This window comes from Elephantulus edwardii, unplaced genomic scaffold (genome assembly GCF_000299155.1).
Source record: "Elephantulus edwardii isolate Elephantulus edwardi_28Jun2011 unplaced genomic scaffold, EleEdw1.0 scaffold00144, whole genome shotgun sequence".
In the NCBI taxonomy this organism is placed as follows: domain Eukaryota; kingdom Metazoa; phylum Chordata; class Mammalia; order Macroscelidea; family Macroscelididae; genus Elephantulus; species Elephantulus edwardii.
The window spans coordinates 2,196,100-2,208,690 of record NW_006399894.1 but is presented as its reverse complement, the minus strand read 5'-3'; the positions used below and the strand labels follow the sequence as shown (position 1 = coordinate 2,208,690).

Genomic DNA, 12,591 nt, shown 5'->3' with positions numbered 1-12,591 from the left:
GGTTGTTGGTGCATATATCTGAATGATAGTGGTATTCACTGGATTTCCTTGTATGCGTATAGATATTATCCTGTCACTGACAATATTGTACTTCAAGATGGATCTAGCAATGACTTCTTTAACTATGAAAGCAACTCCATTTTTCCCTACCTTTTCATCTCCAGAGTAATATATCATATGGTCATCTGACTCAAAATACCCCATGCCAGTCCATCTCATCTCACTAATGCCTGGTATGTCAATATTTATGGGTTCCATTTCTTCCTTAACAATATCTAATTTTCCTACATTCATGATTCTCACATTCCATGTCCCAGTCACTAGTGTCTGCTTACAACTGTTCCTCCTCCTTTGTATTTCCATACTTGAAAGCTCAACCTCAGTTGCCCTTTCTGTTATCTACGTGTGTTCTGTTGTACATAAGGTTTTCAGAGGCCTGCTATTTCAGAAGTGGATGGCCAATCCTACTTCCTAGTCTGTCTTAATGTGAATGTTCAGATTTAGAGAAGTATCAGACAGACCAGCAAGTTAAAGGTATAATAAAAATAAAACACAACAACCAAAACCCTTAACTTACATTATGCAGATGACACAACCTTTTTTTGCTGAAATTAGTGCCTAAAGCATTGCTGTAGAGGGTCAAGGACTGAAGATTATAATATAGATTGAAGCTTAGCATCAAGAAAACAAAGATTCTCCCCACTAGACCAATTGGCATCAAAATGATAAAAAATGAGAAGGGATTGAGATTGTTAATAATTTCAGTATACTCAGTTCCACAAACAGCACTTTTGGCCACAGAAGTCATAAAATCAAAAGATTAATTTCATTAGGAAAATCGGCTGTCAGGGACTACTCCAGGGTGATGAAGAACAAGGATGTTAGTCTAGACTCTAAGGTGCACCTGATCCAGGTCATGATTTTTGCAATTACTAGCTATAGATAAGAGTTCTGGAAATGAGCAGAGATGACAGAAGGAGAAGCAATTTCTTTGAGTTGTGGTGCTGGAGAGGAGTATTGAATATGCTGTAGACTGCTAATAGGACTAACAATTTTGTCCTGGAATGGGTGAAACCAAGCAGCTCCTTGGATTTTGAAGCTCTGTCTCACATACTCTGGGAATGCTGCCCAGAGATATCAATTTTTGGAGAAAGGTATCATACTTGAAAGAGTACAGTGACAGTGCACGAGAGGAAGATCCCAGATGAAATAGACTGACACAGTAACTAGGTTAATGAGGCTAGGTATGTCAGAGACAGTGAGATTGGCTATGGATAGAACAGGGTCCAGAGTTTCTGTGCATAGGGCCACTATGTGTCCTAGTTGATGACACATAATGACAACAATGAGTGGCCTAATGTTAGGAAGCTGTGGTGTAATCCCAAAGATATATAGGTCTAATCGACCAAATACTTCATGGAAGAAGGATGCACAATCTCTTTCCCTACAATTTATTGCCTCTGACCTGCTGGACAGTCATCTATGTAGATTTTGACTTGATGGCGCGCACGCGCACACACACACACATACACACACACACACACATATATATCTCTATATCTCTATCTCTATCATCTCTATATCTGAATATAATTCATGACAAAAATGTTTGTGAGTATAGTCAGTAGATGTCTATTGTAGCTTTTACAAGTAATTTTATCATAAGGAAAAATGTCTAGGATCCCTTGAAAAAAAAAAAACCAAGAAAGAAAAGCCAAAAAATATGTTTATGGCAAGAGAGAGTTCTGATAAAGGGAAAAATGATGTAATGATAATTATAGTTTAAAGTAAACATGTATAAGGTAACAAAATATTGTTTAGAATAGGACAGAAAAAATACTCCAAAATTTATAAAGATCTTGAATGCTAATATATTCCATCTATTTTCTAAGAGCAATGTGTTATGTAGAGATTATTTCAGATTTACATAAAAGAACACTTTAGCTTGTATGAAAGATGACTTAGAGATTGGTGAGAGGATAGCCAGGAAAAAATACTTAGAAATTATTGTCTACATAGAAATGACAAGGATGCTGGATGAAGGAAAGTAAAGGTATTAGACATTGATGACAAATTGACAGGGTAGGGTAATATAGAGGAAAGGCCCTTAAGAAAACCAGGGAAGAATCACTGAGGATAAATCCAACTGGTGAGAAAAGGAGTAGATAACAGTTCTAGAAAATAGCATTTAAGTAATAAAAATAGTAATAGAATTCATAATTGTAGTTACCAATAAATAAGCACTTGCAGAGAGCTAAACTAAATGCTTTATATTCCATATTAGAATCAAAACTTTAGATATTTTAAATGTATAATTGCCCTCTCCTCACATTTAATAGAAAAGGAAATAGCAATTTGGAAATTTTTAAATAATTTGTCTGCTGATTCAATTTCAATTGCTATATTTTTCAGAACTCATGCTTTTCAAAACTAAGTGATTGCTGAGGGCAAAACGTTGAAGTATCTCTCAGTGGGATGACTGTTCTATCTGATTACCACAACCTGTTTTTTCAATATTTTTTATTTGTTAGATATAAATTACGTGAATTCTCTCTTTCTCCTGACCCTGTGTTAGGATATATTTGTTATTCTTTCAAGTCTTAAATGATACTCAATTTTGGCACTTTTTTTACACTAGATAATCTACCCTTATATTCTTCTCAGGACAGCTCTGAGTAGCTACAGTTAATAAGACAGAGGAAGACAGACTGTTTTGGTAGCCTGCTGGTAAGAAACTGCACTGCAATCCCAAAGGCATGCAGTTAAACTCTGTAGGAATAGGATAGGCAATCTGCTTCTGCGTGATTTACTGTCTCTGAAAACCTGCTGGATGGTCATCAATGAGTTGATTTCAATGTCATGACACACAACAGCAACAACAATATTCTCTTAAAGCTGGTTCTGTGTCTGTCCTTTGACAGGTGCTGAATTAGCATCCACAGACAAAATTGAGGTAGAACAGAGGGAAACCAAACATACATACCATTTTTATTAAGAAATAATTCCTATAAAGTGATTTTTTTCCCCCAATTTTAAGAGGATAAGAAGACGACGCCCTTCCCTCCCATTTCTACCTGCCACTACCTTCCTGGTAACCAATTTAGCCAAGTCCTCTTTTGTCTTGATGACTATACTGATCACAGTTTATATGAATTAGATCATATGCTATCTTCTAAAAGCTAGAGTGTCTATCAAGTTTTTCATACAGTTACTATGTATCCTTTTGATCTTTTTTTAATGATTCCTACATTATTCAGTCATCTTATTGAGCTCATTTCTCTTTTTGTCTGATCTACTTTACCAAATATGATGTGCTTCACCAGGGACTGATACTTTCTGATAAATACCATGCCCAAAATTTGTGAAACAAAATTTACCATCCAATTTTCTAAGGAGTATTCTGACTATATTTTTTCCAAGACCAATTATTTTCTCTCAAGTATATTCTACATTCTTCACCAGTATCACAATTCAAAGATGTCATTCTTTGTTTGGTCTTCCTTATTCAACTTTCATATACATATGAAGCAAATGAAAATGACTTGGTTCAGATATGCCATTGTCTTTAAAGTAGTATCTTTATTTATAAACTCTGATGGAATCCTTAGCACCACAGCTGCACTTTGTAATGTATTGTTTGACTTGACAGCTGCTTCAAAGGACATTGTTGTTTTTGTACATGAGGTCCTGGAGAATCTATCCTGACTCATACATAGCAACACTGTGTACAATAAAGAAAAACACTTCTTGATCTTTATGTTAATCATCCCCTTAACAGTAGACCCAAGTAAAATACAATCCTTGAAATCTAAAATATTTTCATCAATTATCACCATATCGTATGCATAGTAATCAGATTGAGCACATTTGTGGAAAAAATCTTTGGAGAAGCTCAATATCAGCTGTGAAGACTAGGCTAGGTGCTGATTGTGGAAGAGACCACCAGCTACTCATATGCAAGTTCAAGCTGAAACTAAAGAAAATTGAATCAAATCTACAGGAACCAAAATATGACCTTGAGTCTATCGCACCTGAATTTTAAAACAGGTTTGAAGCCTTGAACGCTAATGAGCAAAGGCCATATGAGTTGTGGGAGAATATCAAGAATATTATCCAGAAAGAGTGCAAAAGGTCATTACAAAGACAGAGGAGGAAGAAAAGACCAAAAGGGATGTCAGAAGAGACTGAATATTGCACTAGAGTGCCAAGAGGCCAAAGCAGAGGGAAGAAATCAAGACATTAAGGAGCGGAATAGAAAATTTCAAAAGGCAGCACGGGAAGAGAAAGTAAAGTATTACAATAAAATGTTCAAGGAGCTGAAGTAAAAAAATCAAAAGGGCTGAATTCACTCAGCATTTCTTAAGCTCAAGGAACTGAAGGACAAACTCAAACCTCAAATTGCCATACTTAAGGATGCTTTGGGCAGATATGAAATGATTCAGGAAATATTAAAAGGAGATGGAAAGAGTATACAGGGTCATTGTACTACAAAGAATTGGCATACACACAAGAATTTAGTGAAACAACATATAAACAAGAGCCTATGGTGATGAAGGAAGAAGTTCAAGCTCCTTTAAATGAATTGGAAAAAAAAACCCAAACACAAAAAACCAAGGCCCCAGGAATTGATGGCAAACCAATTGACATATTTCAACTAACAGATGCTGCCCTGGATGTGCTCACCAAGATGTGCCAAGAAATCGGGAGGACAACCACCTGGCCAACTGACTGGAAGAGATCTATATTTGTTCCTACTCCAAAGAAAGGTGATCTGACAGAGTGTGGAAATTATCAAGTAATATCATTGATATTACATGCAAGATTCTGCTGAAGATTATCCAAACACGACTGGAACAGCACCTCAACAGAGAACTGCCACAAGTGCAGGCTGGCTTTAGAAGGAGTCATGGTACTAGGGCTATTGTACCTAATGTTAGATGGATCTTGGCTGAAAGCAGAGAGTATCAGAGGAATGTTTGCAAAGACATTTGACTTTGTGGGTCACGACAAACTGTGGCTGACTCTGAGAAGAACGGGAATCCTAGAACACTTGACAGTGCTTATGCAAAACCTATGCTTGGTTCAGGAAGCCGTCATCAGAACAGCACAAGGAAATACTGCGTGGTTCAAAATTGGGAAGGGTGTACTCCAGGAATGTATCCTATCTCCAAACATTGTCAGTCTTTATATAGAACAGATTATCTGGGAGGCTGGGCTGTATGAGAAGTGTGGCATCATGATTGGATGAAGACTCATCAACAATCTGTGTTATGCAGATGACACAACCCTGTTTGTTGAAACTGAGGAGGATCTGCAGCACTTGCTGCACAAGGTCAAGGACTGCAGCCTTCAATATGGATTGAAGCTCAACATCAAGAAGAAAAAAAAAGGTTCTCACCACTGGGCCAACTGACAGCATTATGATAGATGATGAAGAGACTGAGATTGTTAACAGCTTCAATTTGCTTGACTCCACAATCAACACTCTTGGCATCAGCAGCCAGGAAATTAAAAGGCATATTGCTACGGGAAAGTCTGCTGTTAGAGACCTCTCCAAAATACTGACAAGAAATGATGTCAATCTGGAGTCTAAGGTGCACCTGATAGAGACCATGTTCTTTGCAATCATTTGCCATGCGTCAGAGAGCTTGACAATGACTAGGGAGGATACAAGCATTGGTTACTTTGAGCTGTGTGGTTTGGAGAAGAGTATTGAATATACCATAGACTGCTAAGAGAATAAACAGGTTCATCTTGGAGAGAGTTAAACCAGGATGTTCCTTGGAGGCAAGGATTCTGAAGCCTTGTCTGACATACTTTAGACATGTTACAAGGAGTGACCAGTCTTTGGAAAGGGATATCATGCTTGGGAGGATGGAGTGACAGGGCAGAAAAGGAAGACCCATTATGAGGTGAATTGATTCAGTGAATGGGGCAATGGGTGTGGGTGTGTCAAAAAGAGTGAGATTGGCACAGGATAAAGCAGGGTTTAGGGTTGTTGTATGTAGGGTCGCTATGAGTTGCAGGTGACTCAACAGTCCATAACAACAAGAATATCAATCATGACAATTGGTCGTTTGTCCTGTTGTAAGGATTTTCAGCTCTAAACCATACTAATGTCTCAAATTCCTGAACATTCCTTTTTATATTTTTAAGAATGCTAAGATAAATTTTACTTATATGCCAACTCTCAGTATTGTTTAGTATCCCGTGTACGGGCTAGTCTTATAGGAGTTTAGTTATTGGTGTTGCTAGGTGCCATCGAGTTGGTCATCACGCATAGTGACCTTACAAATAACAGATCTGAACCCTCCCCTATCTTGTGCCATCCACATCATTGTCTTCTTGCTGACCTTCCTCTTTCCAAACATGATGTCCTTTTCCAAGAAATAGCCTTACCTAGTTACATGTCCAAAGTATGAGAGGTGAAGCTTCCCCATCTTTGCTTGCAGGGGGCACCTTGGCTGCAATTTATCCAAGACATATCTTTTCTTTCTTTGAGCAGTCTGTGTAATATTCAGTATTCTTTCACACAACAACTCAAAATCTCCAATTCTTCTGTCATCATTATTCATTGTCCAACTCTCTGATGTGTAGCAAGTGATTGGAAGATCATAACCCGAATCAGGCACATCGTATTCTTCAGACTGACTTAATTGATCTTCAGTATTTTGGAGAGGAAGAATAAAAGAAGCTCAGTAAAGTGAGTAAAGCTCAGTAAAGCTGATTAGATTATCAAAACATTTGTTTTCTTGTGTCTTTCAACACCTGAAGTAATGCATACTCATATTTTTTACTCTGAGTTCATGTGAATATGAAGAAGGATCAAGTATAATAGGTTAAAATAGTGAGCATGGCTTTCGTTTGATTTGCATTTATGATTTTTGTGTGATTAGGGGGAGAAATGTCATTATAAGTATATTCTCTGAAGTGCATTAGATTATCCCACTCCAACAGTGAATACTGCCAGTTGTTTGGAAAATAGTATTTCCCATGGCAAATTAGCTCTGATAAATTTGATGTTGCAACCAGTAGTCAGGAGATCAAAAGGTGAATATTGAGAAAGTCTGTTGCAGAGTCCTCTACTGAGTGCTGAAGAGCAACAATGTCAGTGTAGAAACTAAGGTGTGCCTGAACCCGGCCATGGCCTTCACAATTATTTGTCATGCATCAGAGAACTGTACAATGACTAAGATTGACAGAAGAAGAATCAATGCCTTTAATTTGTAGTGCTGGAGAAGAGTACTGAATGTTCTATGGACTGCCAAGAGAACAAACAGGTCTTTCCTGGAGAGGGTGAAATCAGGTTTCCCCTTGGAGACAAGGATTTTGAAGATCCGTCTCACTTACTTTGGGTATATCGCCAGGAGGGACCAGTCCTTGGAGAAGGACATCATGCTTGGAATGGTGGAAGAAAAGCACAGTTAAGAAACATCCTGGATATAATGGATTGACATGGATTATGACATTGATGGTGAGTGTTTCAGAGGCAGTGACATTGGCTTAGGACAGGGCAGGGTTCAGAGCTATTTTTCATAGGATCACTATGAGTCATAGATAACTCATAACCACACCAACAGTGATCTTAAGCTGATTTGAAATTTGAAACAATGATTGTCAGTTTCTTAGATACCATTGATGGGATTCTGATTCATGGATATCATATGGACAACAGAATGAAACCCTCTCCAGACCTGCACCATACCTATAATTGCTACTGTGCACTGTGGTAGCCACTGAGTCAATCCATCTCATTAAAGGTCTACCTCTCATTAAAGGTCTACCTTTCTTTCACTAACCTGTCACATTTCCAAGCATCATGTCTTTTTCCAAATATTGGCCCCTCCTGATAACAAGCTAACAGTATGTAATACCAAATTTCATCATCTTTGATTTTAAAGAGCCCTCTAGCTCCATTTCTTCCAACATAAATTTGCATTTTCTTTTGACAGTCTATGGTATATTAAATATTCTTTGTCAATAAGCGTTGAGATAGTATAAGCTATATTCACTCTGAATTTCATCTTCAAGAATATTTTTTTTTTTAGAATTACCAGGTATAGAATAACTTAGTAGATATCTTTTAGGGACTCATAAAAGGCCAAAGCATTCCTGCTTATCCTGCTAAAAAATCTTATTACATTCAAAATAACAAAATGACCCTTTATAATAGGCATTCTCTTACTGAGTTGGGATTTACAACAGCTTTCCCTTCTTGTAATAAGCTTTTTGTGTTCACTTCATTTTGCTTCATACTTTATTTTTGCCACCTTTGTTACTATCTTGGAATACATACTGTTATGGAATGATGCTTATTCAGACAAGCTGTAATTTTTATTGCAAGCATACTGTCAGATAAATTTATAAGCTATATTTGATATCAGACACTAAGTCAGAAGGAGCATGACTTTGTTCTAAATTTCAAAATACACTGTTGCTTTAAGTTTGAAATGTGATGAGTATAATGTATTGAAATAAAGATCTTTTCTATCAATATTTTATATTCCTATAAGTATTTTATTGTACACAGTTTATAAACTATTCACATTATGATTTGAGGTTGTAAAGCTATTAATTTGAATGAGGCTATGCCAAAGAAATCTAATTACATTTAGAAACCTTAATAGTTTCATTTTTGCATTCTAAGAAGGCTTTAAGAGAGTGGTATATTAATAATATCTTACTCATATGAGTATATTGTTTAATCAGTTGTAAATAGTTATATATTAATCTCCACTCAACTCATTATTATCAAGTTGGAACCAAATCAGGGTTGACTCTCCGTCAGATTTTTAAAGGCTGTAAATCACTTAAGGGGAGGTTACTCTTCTTTCTCCTGTGAATTTAAAGCACCAGAGAAATACCACCTTTGGATTAGTGTTGCATTTACCTATCACTGTGGCACTAGAGCTTCCTAATTAAAATAAAGTCATGAAAACAAAACACTGCTTCTAGACTATGCTCTTACCTCCACCAAATTGAAACCTTCTGAATAGATGTAATCAGTTATTTTTTATTGACTTGCTACACAACATGCAAGCAATAATTGGTAAAACTTCTACTAGTAGGATTTCTGATAAATTGTAACATGAGCCATCAATATGGTATTGTGTACAACTATCTCCCCTAGACTCTTCTTTATACAAATGTGTGTAAAGAGTTAGGCTGCTAACCTGACCTTTGGCAGTTAAAATTTGCCAGCTGTTGCATGGAAGGAAAATGAACAGTATCTTGCCATAAATTTTATAGTCTCAGAAACTCACTAAGAGTTGCTGCGAGTAGAGACTGACTCGACAGCAGTGGGTAATTATATAAAAGTATATAATAAACAAGGCCTGCTGTTATAACCTGCACAGGTGTTTCACGGTTTTTTCTCCAGTGTTATCAATCTTTCTCTCTTCCCACACACATGCATACACAGACATGGATATGCATTTTTAAAGTAAATGTTATGAAAGAAGTAAAAGTCAGTATATTGCATTGGAGAGCATATATACTCCAGGACTGGATAGACCTACATTTGAATGCTAGCTCTTATCCTCTAAGTCTTCCACTTGAGGAAGTGTCTTATTCTCTCAGTGTAAATTTCCTTGCTTAATTCTGAACTTGAAGCATTCAGTGCCTAACAGCTATTCTAATTACTAACCAATGCTGTTGTTGTTGTTAAGTTCAGTCAAGTCGCAGGAGATTCATAGCGACCCTATAGGGTTTCCAGAGGCAAACTATAACGGAAATGGATGCCACTCCTCCTTCCAATACTAACCAATAAGGTGGTTAAAAACAAATATAACTTACAGCTGGCCCAAATAGTAGTATTCAATATCCTAAGAGATATTTTAAACCTTAAAATATTATAAACGAAACACTTGATTGTGAAATACCACACTGAAGTATAATGTAGTTATTTTATAAAAATAACTTTACCACTTAAAGAAATGTAAGATTATTGTTTTTATTAAAAATTAACCATGTAATTATTAGTATCTAGTAAATTTGACTTTGCATTAATAGTTATGGTAGATTTTTACCCGCACTAATGATTTACAAAAAGGCCTTTCCATTAGAATTTTTCACCATTTTATTTCAGCCATGCTATGTCTTCTCATAATTTGTACTGGTCCATCATGATAAGAACAATAATAAAAGAACACTGAACCAGTTGTAGTCCAGTTGGAACCAACTCATAGCTGACTTTCCTTTGAGTTTCAAGGTTGTAAAGATCGCCTGGGAGGAGATTGCCCAACATTCTCCCACTCAACAGCTAATGAGTTTAAATGACCAGAGACCTTCTGTCTTTGGGTTAGCGGTGCAACTTTCTAGATACTATGACACAACTAATGGCAAAATAAACTAAGCAAAAGTAGTATCTTTTCTCATTCATATTGTGCTTTGACTGCTTTCTTGATTTCTATTTGAAAATATTAACTGTTCCCTTGTGTCTCTCTTCTCTCCAAATAATCAAGGTCTCTTCAGGATCTTTCCAAGCAAACAGACATCCCTTATGGCACGGTCCTGGACTCTGCAGTGTATGAGCATGTCCGCATGAAGGGAATGAACCCGTTTGAGAGGGACAGCATGTATTCCCAAATGTGGAGGATGATCAGTCGAAGCAATGGATCAGAGAACAATGTACTGGAGTCCCAAGCAGGCATTCAAAAGGTACTGGCCATGGTTCTTCCTTAATAGTTTTAGTCATTTTGATCCAAAATTGTAGTTGCTAAGTTGAAATGTGTGCTCTCCCCCCCCCTTAATTCATACATTGAGTTTTCACTTAAATTATACCCACTATTGATTTAAATATAGTTTTCCAGAGATTCAATGCACCAGTAGAGGAAATTGAAAGTTCTCTGGTACGTGTCTAATCGGTTTTCAATGGAGTTACAAAGCTAGAAGAAAATGAACTGACATTTTGTTCAGAAAAGGATTAAGGGTTTATAAACATGATGGCTGAGGAAGTTAGTTTGTTTTGGGTTTGTTTGGTTTTTTTTTTTTTTTTTTTACAAATCTCAATCCAAATATCATTTAACTTATCAGATTCTTTAAAATGACTCAGGGACTTTTCTACAGTACATTTGTTTTAAGATGAAAACCTTATCTTTACTTGTGATTATGTGACTCTATCTTACAGTAAAAGTTAATATTTCCAGAAAATAAGTTTCCTGAAAAGGCCTGTTTTTATTTTCAAAAGTGAAAATCTTTGTTTACATCTTTCTTTCTATAACTCACTTGGATTTAATTTGGAGGTGGAGGGAAGGAGGTATTTAGAAAGCAGTCCTTTATCTGTATAGCTTAGTTATTTTTTCTTGGCTTCAGTTTATAAACTTGTATAAAGAAGTAGGTGTCCCCCCAACCCGAGGTCCTATTAGATTCTCTGTAAGGAATTGACTGTGTTTGAGATTTTTTTGCTTACAATTATCATCAGCAACTTGTATTGTGAAGGGCATTATGGTTAACATTTGATAAATAATTATGGAATTAATGAAGTTGATTAGAGAAGCAGTGATAGTTTTCAGTTTTTCTGAATAATACTATCTTGAATAAGATTTCTGTATTTAAAAAAGCTGCTTCAAGTATTATCATGCCAGAGATTGTGTTGTTGCTATTGCTTTACTATTACTACTACTATTATTATTATTATTACTATTACTATTACTTTTACTATTACTATTATATGGTAAATTAAAAGTATGCTACCAAGCCAAAGGTGGGTGATTTTATTTTGCAGCCCTCAGGCCTGGTTTTGTTTTTGGTCAAATATTCTTCAAAGTGGCAAAACTCTGGTCTCCCCATTTGCTGTACAGAGGTAACTGTGGTTGCTCTGATATTGAACACTGTGACACTCATGTGACAAATGTGATAATGGTTATCCATGGCGGACGGTGTTTGATGAAGATCTTTCAAATAAGCTTGGAAGCAGGAGTGGCATCCACTTCTGAAACAGCCGGCTCCTGGAAACCCTATGAACTTGGAGAAACAATGGAAGTTATACAAGTGTTCAGGTCTTTTGTTCAAAGGTCTCTATGAGTCCTCTACGACTCAATAGCACTTAACAACTACAACAACTGAAAAGTATAAAACTTGTCATGTGCAAACAAGTTAAAGAATAATGAACATAAAAGGACTGGGAAATAGTATTCATTTCAAGGATGTTATATATTGCTATTGTTGGAAACCAAGTTTCTCCTTGAAAGCTAGGATTTTGAAGCTCCATCTTACATACTTTGGGCATGTGGCCAGGAGGGACCAATCCTTGGAGAAGGACACTATGCTTGTAAGGGTGGACAGACAGTGCAGGAAAAGAAGATCCCAGATAAGATGGATTGATACAGTGACTAGGGCAATGGGGGTAGTTGTTTCTGAGTCAGTGAGACTAGTTCAGGACAGAGCAGGCTTCAGAGCTTCTGTACATAGTATTTCTATGTGTCGATTTACTGGGACATAACAACAATTGTTAGATGCCATCAAGTTGTCTGTCACTCATAGTTGTCCTATGTATAAAATAATAAGAAATCACCAGGTACCATGCCATACTCAGACTTGCTGCTGTCCTTGAGCTCCTTGTTATAGCCAGGTTGCATTCCTTCTCATTAA

The 12,591-nt window shown here is 36.5% G+C and overlaps 1 protein-coding gene across 2 annotated transcripts in view; it reads left to right on the top strand.

The window, feature by feature from the left end:
- GRID2 (glutamate receptor, ionotropic, delta 2) overlaps positions 1-12,591 on the top strand; it is a 2,375,079-nt gene that overhangs the window by 1,989,842 nt on the left and 372,646 nt on the right. For both annotated transcript variants that reach the window (XM_006894480.1, XM_006894479.1), the window contains one exon: positions 10,464-10,659. In XM_006894480.1, coding sequence (XP_006894542.1) covers positions 10,464-10,659 — 196 coding nt within the window. The remainder of the gene's footprint in view (positions 1-10,463; positions 10,660-12,591) is intronic.